The sequence below is a fragment of the Tachypleus tridentatus genome, chromosome 6 (assembly GCF_004210375.1).
Source record: "Tachypleus tridentatus isolate NWPU-2018 chromosome 6, ASM421037v1, whole genome shotgun sequence".
Lineage (NCBI taxonomy): Eukaryota > Metazoa > Arthropoda > Merostomata > Xiphosura > Limulidae > Tachypleus > Tachypleus tridentatus.
The window spans coordinates 81,176,802-81,197,863 of NC_134830.1; the positions used below are offsets into that span (position 1 = coordinate 81,176,802).

A 21,062-nucleotide genomic window follows, 5' to 3' on the forward strand; every position below is an offset into this window, starting at 1 on the left:
CCTCAAATGTTTGTGTGATAGATTTAGAGTAAAAAAAATAATTGATATTTTAACACATTTTAATGTACGCATAACGAACTGCAATATTATCTGGCCCGACATGGCCGGGTGGTTTAAGGCGTTCAACTCGTAATCTGAGGGTCGTAGGCTCGAATCTCCACCAAACATGCTTGCACTTTCACCCGTGGGGGCGTTATAAAGTTACGGTCAATCCCATTATTCGTTGGTAAAAGAGTAGCCCTAGAATTGGCGATGGGTGGTGATGACTAACTGCCTTCCGCCTAGTCTTACACTGCTAAATTAGGGACGGCTAGCGCAGATAGCCCTCGTGTAGCTTTGCGCGAAATTCAAAAAACAAACAATATTATCTAAAAATGAAAACGATAACCTACAAAATTTAATATTTGAGAAGCAGAAAATAGACAATATTCGAGACAGACAATGAAAACATAACGTTACATTTTTTGTTTTTTAGTGTATGTTTGTGGAATATAATAAAATATCAGCAAATTCTGAGTTAATATATTATTAATTTATCACGCTCATGTCTCTTGTTATGAGGGAATCATTTTCGACTTTTATGATTGATAGAAGAAGCTTTTTCTTGACGTGTTGGAATTAAGCACAAAGCTACACAATGAGCTATCTGTGCTTTGCCCACCACGGATATCAAAATCCGGTTTCTAGCAGTATAAGTTCACAGACATGCCGCTGTACCACTGGGGAGAGAGGGGGTTATAGAAGAAGAAAAGTAAAGTTTAAAATATTGTAGAATACCACCATGCCCCATTAAATCTTGGCATGATATAATGTATTACAATTAATCCGAGCGTAATTTTCTTTATTTCTCTGGAATTTTAAGAAATTTGAAATGCCTGTCCAAGGAAATAAATTAACATTTTCAGAATTCAGTTTAATGGCCAATATGCAAAAGAACAATATTAATAAATATAAATAATACATTAATAGAACATTAAATGGCTTATATTAATATTTATTTTCAAATATGTGTATGTATATTTTGCACAAATTTATACATATTTACCTTACTGTTTTTATTACTCTTAAGCTGCTCAATAGTGGCTCAGCGGTATACCTTCAGGCTTATCACGCTAAAAGTCAGGCTTCGATACCGGTGATGGGCTCAACACAGATAGACCATTTTATAACTTTATGATTAAAACAAACAAAATACTCTTAATTTAGTTGATTTACATAGCTTATTCTAATAACTCTAGTGTATACTTGTGATACGCAGAAAACTGACAACTTTAAAACACAATACACGGAAAGAACTGATACAAACGATGACTAAACATTTATTTATTGAACGTCATAGACTTAGCGTTTTAATAATAAGATCCGCGAGAGTCGCTCACTGACATGACTAGAACACGCCATGTCCTACTCACTTTCCTACCCTTCTGCAAAATAATGGAATGTTCTGAAGTAGCAGGAAAGCATCCTATGGACGAGACTAAGTGTATCACCTCCATCTTTGTTTATTAAATCAATGTCGATCCCGCGTGAACTTGTAATGGGTATTATTCATTTCAGTCGGCTTTAAATTAGTCAAATAGAATGTCGGTGAATTTTATTAGACATATTGTCTAAACAGTAGGTTACTAATCAGTGAGCAAATGAATGAACACTGTAAAAAAACAATATTTAGTTGTGTTATCAAGTGATGTATAACGATAAATGCCACTAGTAAGTACTATGACAAGTGTGTGTGGTTACCCGAACTTCTGGAAACCAATAACGAAATGGTCGATACAGTTGTCTTATATTTTTACTTTGTTCCTGTTGAACTTCGCAACATCACAGCGAGGTAAGAAGTAATATCCTTATTTTTCTGATATTGAGTTTTAATTTAAATATTCCTACATTTATTTATTTGAGGATATTAAAAATAAATTTGGAAATTAAAGTTGACTTTCTGAAATTAATAATTTTAAGTACTTTCATCTACAGTTACGTATTTTATGTATTTTGTTTGTTAATAATGAAAAGTATGGCAGTGCAGATGATTATGAAATAGAATATATATTACTATATTCTTCTAACCAAGCCAACATTACGAAAATGCATAGTTCTAATTAAGTTGTCAACTTAATTTGTTGTGTTATTGAGTCACCAGACGGCACACAGTGCCTCAAACAAGTTTAGTAGGTAGAATAACTTTTTTTGCTTGACTGAACAACATTCCGTGCGAACTACTTTTCTCGATTTTCAACCGATGGATGATAAATAACATTTTAATTTTTTTGAACTATTAAATTAACATTTTCAAACAAATAACCGTTAACAGCATAAACATGAACTAATAATTAAATTAAAAATTATAGTTTAAGTTTAATTGTATTTTAGATTAAGTCTCAAATTAAGGTAAGGTCTATTGAAGAATGATGTTAGTTCATCGAATAAAACCATTTCATGGCTTAAAATAAACGTCACATTAATTACCATAAGATGCCAAAAAATGAATAATGTTTCATTTTTGTTGTTGGTATCAATATCATGTGTACATACATATATATACATGAATATATTTATTATGATTAAAAGTAGAATTTCGTATCAAGACGACCATTGAATTCACAACTTTACACAGCACTGCTTAAAATTCCCTTGAAAAGCATAGTATTATATATTTTGCAGTTAGGAATCAATATTAAACTACAGGGTATTCCGAAAGTCATTGTGCACTTGTATATTTATTAACAGACATGTTTCAATATAGAATACAGGAAGTAAATATGAATGACAATTATAAACAATGTTGAAAGTGACCCCCGTTGGCATCAATACAGGCAGGTGCGTAGATCCTGGGGTGATGGGGGTATACATCCCCCTCCTTCATTTTAGGTGGGTGGTATGATGCTTACAATCATCCCCTCCTACAGTTTGATCTGTTGAATTGTTTTATTGCATCACACGCCTACAAATTGTGTGTTTGTTCTTGTGATTCTCGTGTTCTTACCAATCGAATTACATAATTAGGCCTAGATGTAGGCTTTTTCAGTAGCCGAAATGTATATCTTTAATGTAGGCGTGTTTCTAAGCTTTTCGATCTAAGCGATAGTTCGTAACTATCAGTCAGTAGGCCTAAGTATACATGCAAGTATCGTGGCAACAAGATTATTCTGTGACTGCGTGTTTACAGCTTTCAGGTTCACATTGAACAGTCCACATAAATGGTTGCAAAAATCAACCCCCCATCGGGTGTAAAAAATCTACGCCCCTGAATACAGGCCTGGATCCTCCTTATTTTGTTTCTAAACTCCGCTATCAGTTGCTGGCTTGAAATAGACTGAATAAAATATGATTACAAAACTGCATAGTGACTTTCCGAACACCCTGTATAATACGTTACCATATTAGAAATACTGTGCGACATGTATTACGTATTACCGTGTTTATGAAGTAATGACGTAACTTGAGTGATATACTAATTAAAGTTGCATATACATTTTCGGAAATAGAAATTGAAGAGCATAACGATAAGAAAACTAATTAATTTTCTTCAGTGTTTTTAGAAATACGCATGAAATCAATGAAAAGTAAACATACAAATAATACTTCGTGTTTTTTATCAGCACACAAAAGTAGCGAGACAAGATACTAAACACGCGTGCTTCCAGATATAGACGTGGAAACTACACGTTGATGTATTTTTAGACGGCGTTTAGTGGTGTAGTAATATAGACCGGACCACTTACCGCTGGAAAACACCAAAGAAAGGTGTATTGTTCAGAATTAGCTATTGTGTTTAACATATTAAATGAAAAATCCCGAAATTTCATTTTTAAAAGGCTTCTCAAAGTTGGTAAAGAAAAGTATGAGGACAGTGTTCATTCCTTTGAACATTATTTTCTTTGCATTGCATAAATATGTATGCCATTTCTCCTTTTGTTAATGAAAAATAATTGAACACTCTTGTTCTTATTTTTTTTATAAATTACTATTGCTTAATTATATATATTACCAATTACACGTATTTGTGAGTGATTTTATGACTTGGACTGTAATATCGCAAAATCAAGTTGTTTACTGGTTGTATTGGTATTTTATAAGATATCCATAAATAAGTATTCTGTGATATGGACAATTTCATTACAACCTGGTATTATTTAGGTACTAGCAGAAGAGACATAGTTTGTGAAATGTATGTGTATATATTCCAGTGTATTTGTATGTTGTATATAACAAAAATGAAATATACAGCTACAAATATTGTAATTGTTCAGTAGAAGCCAAACTTAAACCAGACACCTAAAAAAATAACAAAGTAGGACATTTAGACGCATAATAATTTTAGAGTGTTGTTAAAAGTTTACAATGTAATTTACTCCTTTATATGCATGTTAAACTAGTTGTGTCATAGGCCTAAATATATACAGTGTACAGAATTACTCATGATAATTGTTGAAAGATGAAAATAGTACTTTTTAGATTAATTATTTTGCATTGGGCTTGGTATAATGTACACGAGTTCATCTACACTTTTGCACACGTTAATTATTTGCACTATACCTTTTGATACAGTTTGTGTATCTTCACAAAATATGATAAAATTTAAGTAAAGATTACAAATATTTTGTACCCCCAAAACAATAAAATTTTTTATGAAATATTTTTACTGAATATTTGTTTGTGAAAATAGACTCTTGCATATATGTTGATTTCTGTAATATCTTCTTTTATATATTCTGTGTTAATATTTTAATGAATGCCTCTGTTGACAAACAATTTTGTAATGGGTTTGATTCCAGGGGATGTATGCTTATTTTACCTGAACTGAATGCATTTTCAAGCCATTCTTTGAGTAGACTGTTGTAATCTCTAGAACCTCTTAAATATATTTCAAACATTTGCTTTCAGTAAGAATATATATTTGTTATTTTCTATACTGTGTTAAGCCTGTCACTTGACCAACTTTGTAACCATCATAAAAAATTAAGAAATAAGTACAAGTTATGTTTTTTCATGCTACAGTGACTATTTATTAAAACATTTAAAAATGTTTAGTTTAATAAAGCTTAATTCTCATAATGCTGTATATATGCCTAGCTAACATTGTATAACTTGTAATGACACACAGCACTCCTGTTATATGTCCAATAATATAAAACTGACATTTTGTCATCCCTGTCTTGACTGTGTTTTTGTAGGCTAGTATTTTGTAATATACAGTCACAATTTAGTCATTACACATATGTGTATAGATTATTACTATCTAGAAACAAATGAAACTTATTTTTCTTGAAATATAGAACAGTAAATCTTAGAAGTAAAGCAGACAATTCTCTCTTAACTACAACCTTTGAATTTGGTTGTTGCTGAACATATGTTGTTAAGCTTTTTAAAATTTTACACTTGGAGGATATTTAACAAAAATGTGTGGGTTAGACACTTTCCTTTCTTTCCCACAGGAACTTGGAATTCCTCAGGGTTATGTTTTGAATGTCACACTTTTCATTTTAAAGATTAATATGATTATTGGGCAACTCCCCAACAGTTGTAAACAGACTCTGTGTTGATGACTTTCAACATTTCAGGTCAGTCATTGAGATGAGTTTTATTTAGCAGCAGCTACATACTGCCCTTAGTTGTTTACTGAAGTGGATTAAGCAAATGTTTTTACCTTTTCTCTGTCTAAAAACACCTGCATGCACATTTGCCACCAATGGGGTATTCACCCTGATCCCAAGTCATATCTCGGTGAAGTTGCGCTTCATGTAGTTCACAGGATAAAGTTCTTTGGGCTTATAGTTGACTGTAAGCAGCTACATGTCAAGTGTACAAGGGCACTGAACATCCTCTGTGTTCTTTCTTCCACCTCTTGAGGAGTGGATCGATGTTCTATGCTAAAGATCTATCACACCTTTATTTGATCAAAACTGGACTACAGGCTGCTGGTTTATGGGTCTGCCACTGTCATTACTGTATGCTTCAAAACTTTAATTTTTACCATAGCATCTTACCTGGGTTTGTTTTCCTTCCTCAGTGGGCTATACTTTTTCAGAATATATGGTATGCCATTCTTCCTTTTTCCCTTTATATCCAGGCACAGTTGGCTAAATTGGATCTGTCATTGGATGATGTTGCTGTCTCCATAGGTCAGCCTATCCCCCTATGGCTTAGCTTATTACCATCCTCAAGTGTAACCTTTCTTTAAACTGTCTGAAGAAGGCGAATACTCCCGATTGGAAGTACAGTTTTTTATTTGCCGAATATTTCTCAAACCATGCTTCTATTCCTGTTTATATGGATGATTTGAAATCAAGTAACTCTGTGGGCACTGCCATGGTTTGTTATGATTCAGTGGTTACACAGGATTCTCTCTACAGTTTCAGTATTCACTGCCAAATTGTATGCCATTTCTGTTGCACTGACTCATGTAGAAGCTGTGCTGTGCACGAACTGTATCAGTTACACTGACTTGCTTCATTCTCTACTGGCCAAAGAATTGCTTCATGTTAGTTCTCACCTGTTATCATTGATATTCAAAACTGACTGGCCCATTTCTTTTTATCATCTACGTGTACCCAGTTTTTCAGGATACCACTTCAGTATCTGCAAGAATGAGGTTGCTGACATTGCAGCTGAGTCTGTCTACTTTTGTGCTATCACTGCAATGCTTATTCCATACATGGACTACAGCTCTGTATTTAAGGCTCTGCTCCATGCTAGTTGGTATTCAACTTGGAGTGAGCAATATTATAACAAGCTTTTCCAGATAAAACCTTTTATTGGACTTTGTCTGTCTTGTTTCCATTAGGATTAGAAGGAGGAAGTTGTCATAACTAGGCTATGCATTGGTCACAGTTTTTTAGCTCATCATTTTCTTTTGTCTGGGACTGACGCTCAGTAGTGTAGTCTTTGTGACACTCAAATCACAATAGCCCAAATCTTACTCTTGCGCTGTTATGACCATGAGCTACAGTACCATTGTAGACGAGGTATCCCCTGATGTTAGAGAATGTCATTGGTGACAGTGACATTTGTCCACCTTACAAATGTTTTTAATGTTTTAAGGGCCATTGACTTTTTAAATTCTGTTTAAATTTGTATCTGACATTGGGCTGCTGTTTTGATTTAACTTATTTTCCTTTTATGCCTTATGATACTTTAACAATTTTATTTTTTGCTAGTTGTTCGGTGCAGCCAGCCTAGTTTCTTTGCACCATAAAATGCCAAACAACAACAATTCAGTGGTTTAATCTACAACATATTTCTTCTTCTTCTAGACATATACATGTTTTATAATGGAAAAAATTTAAGCAGGTAAACAGTATTCCTGGATCTATACAGTTCATACAGTAGAGTAAAGGACAGGTTTCAATTCATGTGATCAGATTTCTAACCATGTGCATTCATGGTATTAGGAAAATAACATTTTTCTTTTTAATGACATCATTTATGAGAAGGTAAGCAAGTCTTTGCTGTGTCTCGTGATAGCCAGTAGTATCATATAATGAAATAAATGAAACTGGTATTGCATTAGCCCTGTTCATATACATGTCATTGTTATATGCATATGTTTGTATAGTGTTGTATGTGGAACATGTTTGTTGGAATTCTTATTTTATTTTATAATAAACAAGTGGAATCTAAATGCTATACTTCGTAATTTTAAAAAAAGTTTTTAGTTATATATGTGACTTGGATGACAACTGATTTGTTTTATAAATGTGATTGTAGAGCACTTTTTATAAAGACATAAAGTAATTAAAATATAACATGCATGAATGTGTTGTATTTTCCTAGAGTTAAGGTGTGTGACTCGTAATTTGAGGGTCGCAGGTTTGCATCCCCGTCATGCCAAACATGCTCGCCCTTTCAGCCGTGGGGACGTTATAATGTGACGGTCAATCCCACTATTCATTGGTAAAAGAGTAGCCCAAGAGTTGGCAGTGGGTGGTGATGACTAGCTGCCTTCCCTCTAGTCTTACACTGCTAAATTAGAGAAGACTAGTACAGATAACCCTCAAGTAGCTTTGTGCGAAATTCAAAGACAAACAAACTTGCCAGAGTTATCATATAGTGGAATAAATATTAAAAACCTTAAGAAACGTAAATATATTACTATTAACAATGCTCAGGGTAGAATAAATGTTTTTGTAATTGATACATTTATCTTGTGATGTAAATAATTTTTTTCACATAATTATTACAAAAAATAATTGGAACTACATTCTATAATGTTTCAATAATTATTACTGCATTTAATGGATATGGCTGAGATTTAAATTTAGGGATGAAATTATAAGTATATCACTAGGTCTGAATGCTGTGCTTAAGTTAATATTTAAGGTTGATCAGATTAGCTATTTGGACTTGTAGGACCATTTCAGTTGGATAGGGAACTTTTAGTAGATAGTTTACATTTATGAAGGGAAGGAGTTGTTCTTATGTATTGAGAAAGGCCAAAATAAACTAAATACAGAAAGAGTAAGATGTAAAGAAGAGTATAGTGTAGGAGAGAGGTACAAAAGTAGTTTTAAGGGTTGACTCATTTGTTGCTATTGTAATGTTAGAAGCACAAGAAATAAAACGTATGACCATAGAATGCTGTTTGAAATAAATAATTTTGTTTTACTGGGAATAAGAAATAATTGAAAGTTGGTTAAATGTAAACAATTTTGATGACATAATTTATTTAAAATACAGACGTTATAGACTATTTAATAGGGATAGAGCACTAAACACTGTAGGGAAGGAGGATGTCTTTACATTTAAAATGTGAGTTAAATCATATTAAAGTTATGAATATTAAAGAAAATAGCAAAGTCATGTAACTTTTGTGTTTTTGTTAGTGGATATAAGGGAGAAAACTTGTAGTGAGAATTTGATAAAGTGATGAGAAGATAAGTGAGATCATGATTTTTTGGTAATGAGGTCATAATTATGGGTGAGTTTAATTTCAGGCATATAAATTGGGAAATATTAAGAGTTAAACCATAAAGGAGACATCTTTTAGAAAATATGCAAGATGGATTTCTTCACAAATTGAAAAAGAAACCTATTAATACTCCTACGAAAAGACGTTTCTAGTCCTGATTTCTCCAAGCCTGTTCCCCTGGCTGTGGTTTTGCTAGATAGTAGATAGGGATAGTGGGAATCTCGTTAATCCATTCATTAATGGATTTAAATGGCAATTTCATTTAAATACAAAATTATTAGCCTAATATTAATAACCTTTCAAGTTGCTCTGAGGCCTATTAGGCCCCACTTTTCGTAGGAGTGTTAAGAACAATGTAGATTAATTGTTGACTTCTAATGCAGAAATTACTGAATTGGTGTAGATTAGGAATCATCTGGATTCAAAGGATTATTGCTGTATTAGGTTTGATGTTTTACTGTATAATGAAATAAGTAGTAATGAGATCTTGGTTACAACTTTCAAAAAGTAACAAAATTTGTTAGTTATGAATTGGGCAAATGAAGCCATTGGAGACACTGATTGGATGTGGAAAACATTTAGAACATTTTTTGAAATATTCAAGGTTTTCATGGTCTTTATAGAAAAAAAAAAGGAGTAACTGTATTTAAAAAAAACCAACAAAAACAAATTGACTTAAAATTGGTATAAGGGATAAAATTAGTGTAATTAAACTTAAGAAGTTTAATTGAGCTGATGAGAGAGATACAAGATCGTGGAAGATCAAGAGAACTGGCCAAACAAGAAATTAGAAAATTAAAAAGGCTATATAGAGAAAAGGTTGTTTTAAAATGTAAAAATTAGCAATAAGGATTTTGTTTAAGTACACTAAGGGTATTCAAAATGTAAGGGTAGGAGCAGGATCTTTGAGGGATGATTATAAGATGACTGGGTTATTAAGCATAATTTTTTTTGCCAGATTTTACCATTGTAAATTTAAGCTCATTGCCCTAAGCAGTTAGTAGATGGAAACATGAATGAACTCAATGAACATATTAAATCTGAGCTTGTTACAAAACAGTTGGAAAATTTAAAGAATGAGAAAGACTACCAGTAGAAAGTATTTATCTTGCTGCTGTATTTTGTAAGTTCTTAGATAGGTGATAAAAACTGTTTTAGTAATTGTAGTCTGTTAGTCTTAAATTAATGGTGGGAAAAGTTTTTAAGTTTGATAAAAGATGCTTTACCAGATCATTTAGCAAAGTAAAATTTTGTGTGGTATTCAAAATTTCCCTGAGGTAAAACTCTTATCTTACTAATCTTTTCACATTCCTTGAAGAGGTTAATGTTTATTTAGATGAGAATAAAGGTATGTGTTTAGTGTATCTGAATGTTCAGAAAACATTTAACAAGGTGTCACATAAAAGTCATGTTAAAAATATCTCTATAGGTGAGCAGGATATGTTGGTTCGTTAGATAGAAAAGTGTCTAGATGCAAGAAAATGAAGTTTAGTTAAACTGAATTAAAATATTGTAAGTGGTGTACCTAAGGACTTATTGCTAGGACTTTTGATTTATGTTAGGGACGTAGATATAGGATTGGTCAATAAATTATTTGAATTTGTTGTGATATTAACCAAATGTACTTGCATCTGACCCTGTATTAGAGATGGAACGTTGCTTATTTTATATTTACTACATATATAGACATGTAATGTAGCAAGCTTTTAGTAAAACTTGTTTGTTGTTGTACTAAGAAAATTGGATATTTTACAAAAGTATTTGTAAACAAGTTGCATCTGTGAAATGATGTAAATATAGATCAGATTCTGACAAGTGCAAGATACTTGTTCATTGTGTCATGATGTAAAAGACTGTTTAGAGTAGGTATTATTTATTTTTTTGTGAGTGAGTATTGTATGATTCTTTGGTTTTTTTCATTACGAGAGTTAGAAGCAACTATCGTAAAGTAAATGTTATAAGAAATTTAGTTATGCTTGTAAATTGGTAATAGTTTTATGTTTTGTTTATAATTCACTGATGTCAAGAGTATAGAATTTTATATGAAATTTACTGATGGGTGAGTGTATATATATTGAGAATATGATTTACCAATAAAAATAAATAGTGTGATATGAGCAGGAAAAGTAGACAGAGGAGACCAGAAACAGAGTAAAATCATATACAAATGATGTTTGGACAAGAAAGAAGGCTTAACAATTAAAATAGGCCCAAATGGTTGATATATAGTAGAGTGAGACTAACAATGTAGAGAGAGAGAGAGAGAGAGAGAGAAGAAAAATATATTTTGTTAAAGCAGGGTTCCAAGGTAATTGGACCAACTTGTGTGGACTTTGACACAAAGTATACGTTTATTAGAAATAAGCCTATATACAAAAAAAGAAAGAAAAAAGGAGCAGGTGATTTTAGAAGTATTGTATACAACCATGTTAACTTAACAAACATAAGTGAATTATTATCGGATAGTTTGGCAGTAATAATAGAGAAAAATAGTTTGTCTCGTCTACTCAAATTCTAAAGCAATTTAATAGGCCTAAGAGGACTTTTGACAAGAAGAATAAAACTATATTATGTTTGCCCATGATCATCTGTAGTGTAAAGAATTTGTTGTACATAAATTTAACCTGTTCCAAATATATGGAGCATTGCTAAATCAACAATGTAGGGTAAAATTAATAGTTCACATCTCTGATAACACAAGTAATAGCAGTAGGAATGATATCTGTAAAAGCTTGTGGAACATACTTTGACTTCAACCTGTGCACATAGGAATAAGGTGTTGTGAATTGCTGGCTGTAAAGAGGATGATATTGCTATACAAAAGGATAAAGATCATTTTATGAGTTGGATAACTAACTAGTACGTGGCTCTTAATTATGATAAATTCAAGGTAATGTATGCTGGTAATTATAATTTTGATGGGAATGACCTTAACAGTATTATGAAAGAAAGGGATCTCGATGGCGTGGCGTATCAGTCTGTTATGCCATCCAAGCGGTGAACAGTTGCTTGTAATAGGTCAAATATGATTTTAGGTACTGCCTGTTGAAATATTGAATACCAGTGTAAAAGAGGTTATAGTTTCATTATATACATTACTGGTTATGCCAAATTTGTGATATTATGCTCAGTTTTGGACTACAAATCTTGGGATGGAAAGATTGTTGTTTGAGAAGAGGTTAAGATCTGTTAAATTGTTTTCCCTTTAGAAAGTGATAAGCTAGTGGGATTTTAAGGAAATTTATAGTATTGATGCATCATTTTTTTAATACTTAAAGGTGTGAATGGTAGGACTGAGGAACAAATATATATTTTAGTAGGATAGGAGTCATCTTCAGCTAAAACAGCTTTATTTTTCTAACAGGGTGGTTGAACTTTAGAATGGGTTGCCTTTAGATGTGGTAGATGCATTTGAATTAAGGGAGTTTAAGGGGAAAGGCTTGATAAATATTCAAATTATAAGAGCTGTCTTGAAGCATTTTATTTTCATTTTATAATTTAGTATAGTAGATGGGATGGTCTAGATGAGTCAATAGGTTCTTTGTCCTTAAATTGTATGTTTAAATTAGTTAAAAAATACTACCATAAATTTTTTGTTCTATCAGATATTTTTACTGACATTTCAATCGTACCCACACTTTGCATACTTGTACAGATATTGTGTGTAGGAAATCTTGTGTTCATTCATGCATACAAGTGCATCAGTATAAAATATTTGCAGTACATTATGCTGACTTCTGCATAATGTAAAAAAAAAAAAGTAATAACTATCAGCCATATTTAGTAAATAGCATTCTAATTTTGCTTTTATGATAGTTAGATACCATTTTATGTAGAATTCAAGAAACTAGAAAGTAGTACGTAAAACATAGTGATAATTAAAAAGAACATGAAACCTTGCAAAAGAAAAACATATGAGTGTGCCATGAAAATGCACAACTGTTTTAGCAAGATAATTGTTTACATAATGTGTTGTTGTTGTCTCATTTGCACAGTCTATCCAAGTGCAGTGTTGTAGTGTCAGATAACTTTAGGTATTATAACTTATTTTACGGAAAAAATTGCAAACTTGTGTACAAGTTTGTATGTATTTGTGTGTGTGTGTGTATACATGATTTTCTTTTTCATTTTATGTGTAGCTCCTCGCCTAATCCCATTCTTCATCCCAAGTGGCTTGCAAGAAGGCCAGCTTGCACGTTTGGTGTGTACAACCTATCAGGGAGACCCACCTTTAAAATTCAGTTGGTTTAAAGATGGTCAAGACCTTCCAGCAAACCTTCATGCTGATATCCGTCAGTTGGATGATTACACCTCTTTGACTTTTGATCCTGTGACAGTTGATCATAGTGGAAACTATACCTGTCTTGTTAGTAATCATATAGGTTCAGATAAAAAAACAGCAAATCTTTTGGTTACAGGTATGGTATCATGTTGTGATTTCATATTTTTGAAAGTTAGCTTCTTTTAAGCAAGATGGTAATAGATTATGAGAATTCCACATTTTGAGTCACATTCGTGTTTCACAGAAATCAGAGAAATTTCAATATTTTCTCAAAGTTCAAGTGAATCAACTGTAAATGCAAAGTACTCAATCTCAAGGTTTAAAGTAATTTTATATGTTCTATTTTTTCCTCTTTAAAAACATATTTTGAGTTTATTAAATAAAAATGTTTGAACAAGTGTTTAGTTTAATATTATTATTAACTGTTTATATCTTACATGTTAGCATGTAGCTCATGTTCTGTAAATATTAAGGTACACAACATTTTAATCTGTGATGGTGGCTGCAGATTATATGTTGTTATTTAACATGCTGGAAATTACATATTGGTTGTATATAGGTCCACCAAAGTGGCTTGTAGAACCTGCTGATGCAACTATCCAGGCTGGAGGCACTGCAGTTGTAGATTGTAAAGTTACTGGGTCCCCTGCTCCAAGGGTGACATGGAAGAGAGTTGGAGGTTGGTAAACCTGTAGTAGTTTATGAGGAAAATTGTTTTTGTTTTGTCTTTAATTGCATAGAATGTGATTAATAGAGTAAGATAAAAAATATGTGGTGTTCATTCTGAAAGTGATCTTAATGTCTGTAATGAATACTTGAAATTGAAAAATACTAAGTTTGTACCTTTATATATTTGTAAAATAGATGGAGGCATTTTGTTATTGATATCCAAATCAAGTGTTACTTTTATGTTAAAGAGTATTTGAGAAAATATTCTGACTGCTGTAAAAGTATTTTTCAGATAAAGAGCTAATGCCTATAAAGTGTTATTTTTAGTTGTTATTGTGGTACTCATACTGATATTTAACATATAAATTTAAGTATCTGCAAAATGTGCATTCAGAAAATGTATTATATAGAATAATTCCAATTCAGAAAATAAGGGAAAAGAATAAATATAAATGAACAAAAGGCAAAGAAAAGGGAATTTCATATGTCCACAGCAAAGAAAGATAAGGGGAATTTTGAGTTGCTGATGAAATTCACAAGGAGTGTTGAAAATATGGAATACCAGAATCCAGTGCTGTATGTGTTACAAACTGTTTTAAGTAATACTTGTAGGAAGAAAAAACCAAAAACTCTTGTCAGTTTGTATGAGGTAGGGTCATCCTTCAAGGAGGTTAAGATACAGGGCCAAATTGATGCAAGTTTCTAGTCTTTGACATGTATAATCTTTACCTGAGAAAAGTAATATGTGTTTAAGACTTTTCAGTATTTGTTTAACAAGAATATTGTACTTTGTGGAAATAGAGAAAAACAAGTAAAAGTACCTGTCCTCAGTGACAGGAAAAGTTAAGTTAATCTACCAGCTTAAATTATTCCATGGACTTTAAAAAGGTTAATTGTGTTGCATTCTCAGTTTCTCTCTGCTCACTGGAAATGGTAATTGTTAAGCATTTCAGTCATGCTTAGAGCCACTCAACAATAATGTACAGCAAGTCAACATTTTTATTCTTTAAGTTATAGTACATTTTGAAATGTGAATGATAGTGTGATTATTTACTAGCACCTATTTGTGAAATAAAATTTAATCTCATCATTTCATCATTATTCTCCCATCATTTTAAAAGTGATTGTTGGACTTTGCTTGTTTGTATAGCTTTTCAAAGAGAAGACAGACAAATACTTGGATAGATACCATTGTTTGTTATATAACATGAATAAATCACATTAAAAGAGTTTGTACAGAAAAAATATCCATTAATGATAGTTTTGAATTTACTAGTAGCTTAGACAGTTCAGTGATGATGCTCATTATCCTATTTGTGATATTGAGTCATTGTTTACAAGTGTACTTCTAGACTGACCATTGATTTTTGTTCTAACCTTGTGCTTGCTCTGAATAAAACTTTACAGGGCATAACTAAGTATGTTTTAAGATCTTTTATATATCTTTTCCAAGAAAATAATTTCTTTGTGTATTTATTGGTAAAATTTATGAACAAATTTATGGAGTGGCCATAGGCTAGCTTTGCCCTTGAATTTGATAACCTTTTTCTCTGCTTCCATGAAGAAGTTTAGTTATGGTCATGGCCTGAAGTTTTAATTCCATGTATTGCAGGAAATATATTGATGACACATTTATGTTTGGTAATGCTAATTTGGTTTATGAATTTTGTTAGTGATAAACATCCCAATATACAGTTGACTTTTGAAAATGAACAGAATGGCAAACTTTTATGCATTAGATGTTCATATCTTAAATAAAAAAAGTGGTATTTATCACTAAACTGTATTATTAAAAAATCTGCTTTTGCAAAACTTGACTCGTATTTTGAAAGTTTCACTCCTTCTGTCTTTAAAGGAAATCTGATAAGAACCTTTTTATACAATGTTTAAGATAACATGGAACTGAAACCTTTTTAAAGTTAATGTTGAGAACGTTAAACAAATGCTTAGAAAAAAAATGTTACTAAATGGAATAATCCACAAAACACTGAATAACCTAACTATCTCATCTGTTCTTTTGAACATTTAACATTATAATACTATACTTAGTCACACTCTGTTTATGCATCATTTTGTACACGGTTGAAAAGAAAGTTATCAAACAGATATATCCATAACACTAAAACTGAATCCATTTAAACAAATTTCAAAAACTTAGTTATCACGATCAGTAATAATATTGAGATAAAACATTCAGTACCATTTGTTAGGGTTTGGAAACAACTCAACGGTATTTTGAAATCAAAACTTATTGAAAACAATAGATACAATGTTGTTGTTTTTAAGTTGAAATAAAAAGAAAATAATATGTTTTGATTTCATCTTATAAAGACTGAATCATATAATTTTGAAAGATGAGTTTACAAAGCTGAAAGTTATTTTTCTCTAACACCAGTGAGAACAGTATAAATATAAATATTCTTTACTTTATCTTGTAGTTTTAATTTGAATAATTTCTAGAACCTCCTAAATAAATATCAAAACTATTTTTAAGGTAAATGTTTAATATTTTTTCATTTTATCTACCATATCACTGATAAGCTGTTATTATTAACATACAGTGCAATGAAATAATTAAAGCTAGGAAGTATAAAAAAGGACACACCATTTAACTTTTTTTAGAATATCTTTAAAGAATTTTCTTTTGTTAATTCATAATTTCAGGTTTTTTGTTTTCACATGTGGTTAATCTTTAATGTTTTTAATTTCTTGTCCTTTTCCACTTATTCATCTCAACATAATTTTTGCCTTGACAGTACTGTTGACTTGCTGTTCGATGTGTAATATTGTAGACCTTGAGAACAACTACAAAGTATAATGTTCAAACCTTGTAATTATGCATTTTAAAATATAACTAATACATAGTAAACTAAAATACAATAGTAAGACCTAATTACCATTTAAACTGTATCTCTAATTATATTGTAATAGTGTAAGAAAATGTGTAAGTGTTATAGTTGATCAAGAAGCCAACAGTACTATGGTCATTTCCATGTACTCTGTGATGACAATTGGGCTCCAGTTTGAAAATAACCATTGTTAGATTATAGTTTAAAATAAACTATTTTCAAATGACTTTAGGTATAGATATGTAGCAGCTACATGTAGGTTACAAAGCTAAACAAAATTGGGTGAAGATGGGTATGGCACCTGTTAGGGGTTGAAAAAAATTACTTATTTCAACTGTATTAATTCATATCGCTTTGAAATATGTTTCAGTAGGATATGTAAGCATCTTATTGTCTAGATGTTTTTCTATTCAGCTACCATTGTATTATTGAAGATATAGAGAGTTATAAAATTAAAGTAACCACAGCTAGAAATGAGTGAAACAGCTATTTTTTACTTTAAAAATTCATCGAGATTAGATTTCATGTCATCGTCTGCAAAATACAGTGTAGTATGTACAAAGACAAGTACATCAAAATTAGGTTTGTTGAAATACATAGTAGTCAGCCTAAATTGCCATCTGTGTATCACACTGGTACTGCATATAGGGTAGATTTGAAAAAAACCTGTTACATCAAATAAACACAAAAAGTAAGTGACAGTGATCTAACTTAGCAGTACACATTTTGCCTGATTTATATATTTTATGTTAATATATTGTGCAATGCTAGAGTATGGCTTTCTTATTGCACTTCAAAAAGAATAGTATGTACCAGCTGGCTATCAAACAAAATTTTGCTTAGTGACACAATACAAAGTTGTGTTGACTTGTGCATAATATTTTGAATTGTTTCAGGACGTTTATATAAGGAAATGGTTGTGAACATTCACCACAAACTTAACCTGAATGGTTGAGAAAGCAAAGAGTTATTTTTCAAACTCCCCAGTTACCATTAACAGTGTATTCCAACTTCAGCTGTGTCTTGGGTTTTCTCTAACAGTTTGACTGTCCTCTCTGCGAATCTAGCAACTTTTGTATTGTGTGTTCTACAGAAATTTTGGTGAAGTGTACAAGGTAAGTAAAGTGAATGTTGCAAAATGGTTTAACTAACATCTCACTATTCAGTTTGATTGAGGTGTTGAAAAGTGAGGGTCATTTGCTCTTCGAGATGTTGATTTTTTCAACCAACCATCCTAATTGTTATTAAATAACTATTATAAGATATACTGCAGGTACATCTTATTGTGAGATACCAATTGAGAACTTGGAAAGAAAGTAATGCTGCTTCCTTTCAACCTTTGAGTGTGCTAAGTAAAAAATAACCAAGTAGGAATAATAGTGTTATCTTTACATTTGTGAAGATCATTTAGTAGTTCAGAAAGCAAAGAATGCTTCTCTGTTTAGTCATTGATTTTCTTTCAGTCAAGTGATCTAACTGCTCTGGTTTTACTTCTTCTTTATCATCTCTTTAAACACTGGCCAGGATGTGTGAGAGGCTGTCATCTTCTAAAACTTTGTCCTCTGTAGGAGTACTCGGAGATAATGATGAGCACCTTTAAATGTCATTGTTACATTGAGACATGATACTACTCTTCATAGAGTTCTTGGCTACTGGGCACAATCTCAAAGGGTGTCAACTTTTTCCAGAGGTACGTAGATGTGTGCATTCATTTGACTATGGTCATAGGGGAATGGCTTTACACACAGTTCCTGCTGTTGTGATATGACATGTGATACAAATTTCATTATCACATTCTACCACCATGTCTTCTATGACCAGATGCAGTTTTGGAGTGTTGTTTTCAGTATGTTTTGTTTATCTATAATAATCCTGATTAACTTCTAAGTTCTGCTGAATTGTAGGGAGAAATCACCTGCTTTGTCTGACATCTTTGTTATAAAGCTTGCCAAGCTTAGTCCAGAATGCACATATTATCACCTTCCATTGCCATATGTGATTTGTACCTATGGGATGCTTGATGTTCCATAGAGACCATTCTAGTATGTTTCATCATGTTGATGCTGCCCAAAGTTATCTGTTGTTCCATGTTCAAGTGCTTATGAAATGACTATTGGAAATTGTTGTGACATAGACAGCCTAGTGAAATGGTCATCAATCTCATGGTTCTGAGGATTGAGTGAAAATTCAGACATGGCTCTCCTCATTGACAGCAAAAGCTATAGATTTAAGATTGTGCCTCCTATACTTGTCACATTTTTCCTCACTTCAGCTGTGTCTTTTTCTTTTCTTTTCTAAGCTTTATGTATTCTTAGTAAAAGCTTTCCATGACCACAACCTACATACTTTACAGTACCAGAGGGTCCAAGAGAGAAAGGAGTACATACAAAATAAGCACCCCAGTAATGAATCTTTTGGTTTTGGCACCAGGTTGTTACTTTGGGTTTGATTCTCACTGCTTCTCAGTTTTTTATTTGTATTTTTGTTATTGCAAAAGTACTCTCACTAATTTTGGATTGCTGATTATTATAAATGAAACTGGCTGGTAACACTTGCTACCCACTCTGCTAGTTTAGTGTTGAATAAAATATAAATTTACAATTTGATGTTTATTTATATGTAACTGTAGTCTTTAATGTTGTATAAGCAAGTACAGATTTGGGGGAGGAGCCCAAGGGATCCAGATCCATGTTCATTTTTGTTCCAGATATGAATAACTATTCCATAATTTTGTATATACAGACATGGAATTGGGTGTTCTAAACTCTTATCCTGCCTCTTTTGCTTACTGTTTTTAGAAATTAATAACTATATTATTTAATGTTGTACATGGAGGCACAGGTATGTGAGAGGTTAAAAACTGCCTACTTTTCCCAGAAATTAATAAACAAATAGCCAATAGTAGCAGAGAGAGATGTGTTAGTGTTTTGTTTTATTGGTCTATCAATTACTCAAAAATTTTGTGAAGTCAGTGCAGCTAGTCTTCAGCATTTTATTTAAAGTCTCAGCTACTAACTGTTTCTAAACAAATACAACAATATATATGTCAGTGAAACATTGCCCTGGTTAACTTTCACACCTTCCTTTTTCCAGACAGTTTAACATGTGTGTGTGTATACTTTTAAAACTTTAGAGGTTTGTTTTTATCAAAGTATTGCTTTGGTCACCTGTAGCTCTTGCATATTTGTAAAAAAATTATATTTCTTTATTTGATAGTTATAATGCTTGCTACTAATATGCTTTTATGTTGGTCAGTTGAAAAAAGAGAAAATGCAAGTTCTTTAACTCTACAAATGATGACTTAAAGCTAAATTGACAAGAGACATGCTGTTTATGAATGATAAAATATGGATTTAGGTGCAGATTCTATAATTTTCTTGTAGACATTTTGATATTAATATCAATTACATTGCTAGAAAGAGATGTGAGCTACTCATGATGATTCTGTAAGCTTCTAAGTGATTTTATTAGCAAAGTTACTACTGATGTATAATAAAAGCTTTGACATTTTTCAATATCAGAACTGTTTTCAAATATGTTGGTTTTCTGACATATTTTGAAAAGTAATTTTACATGTTGTTCTTTGATAGAAAGAAGCATTTAACTAACATATGCATGATGTAGGCCTATAACCAAAAATAGTAGTTTTTAATGTCTTTTTCATTGATATTTTAGGATGACAAAGTTTATTAAGTGCATAAAAAGAATTGTTCCAAGTGTCATGAAGTGATAATATGTTTATTTTTATGAACAGAAATTCAAAATGCTGTTAATTGTATAATTTATAATACACTTTTGTGTAAAATATTTTAGAATGAACAAAATAACTTACTCTGAAATTATTGTCCCTAAAGATAGGACTGCTGCTAGCTTTTTACATATATTGAACAAATTTGTAAGGGAATTCTTGTTAATGTTAAGTATTTAAACAATTTTAACTCAAAAATATTTTAAAATCAATGCTGAAACTTATTTAATGTCATTATTGATTAAAATAGTTAATATGTTTTATATTGGAGAAACAAGCAGAAAAATAAGAACTAGATTCAAAGAACACAAAAAAACACCTTCACACGTTTTTCTAACACTGCAAATCAAAAAAACGCAACATAACCATAGAAAACTCCCAGATATTAAGTAGGGAAACAAATATAAACAAATGCAAAATTGAAGAAGCCCTATTTATACAACAACTAAAACCAAATTAAACCAATATAAAGGAATACCTTTATTCTTGTACTAATCAACAACCTAACTTTCAACTGCTATGGCCTTTACATTCTCGTACCCGTTTATACTCTCGTCCCTAAGATGTGTCTGGCAGTGGTCAGTTGCAAACTCTTTTTGTTAGCCT

At 31.7% G+C, this 21,062-nt stretch overlaps 1 protein-coding gene across 1 annotated transcript in view; it reads left to right on the top strand.

Annotated features, from left to right (window-relative positions):
• The first annotated feature begins 1,428 nt into the window (after positions 1-1,428).
• The window catches only part of LOC143252911 (cell adhesion molecule Dscam1-like), a 107,537-nt gene continuing 87,903 nt past the window's right edge, over positions 1,429-21,062 (top strand). The window contains exons 1-3 of the mRNA XM_076505756.1: positions 1,429-1,831; positions 13,048-13,326; positions 13,750-13,869. Coding sequence (XP_076361871.1) covers positions 1,702-1,831; positions 13,048-13,326; positions 13,750-13,869 — 529 coding nt within the window. The 5' untranslated portion in view covers positions 1,429-1,701. The remainder of the gene's footprint in view (positions 1,832-13,047; positions 13,327-13,749; positions 13,870-21,062) is intronic.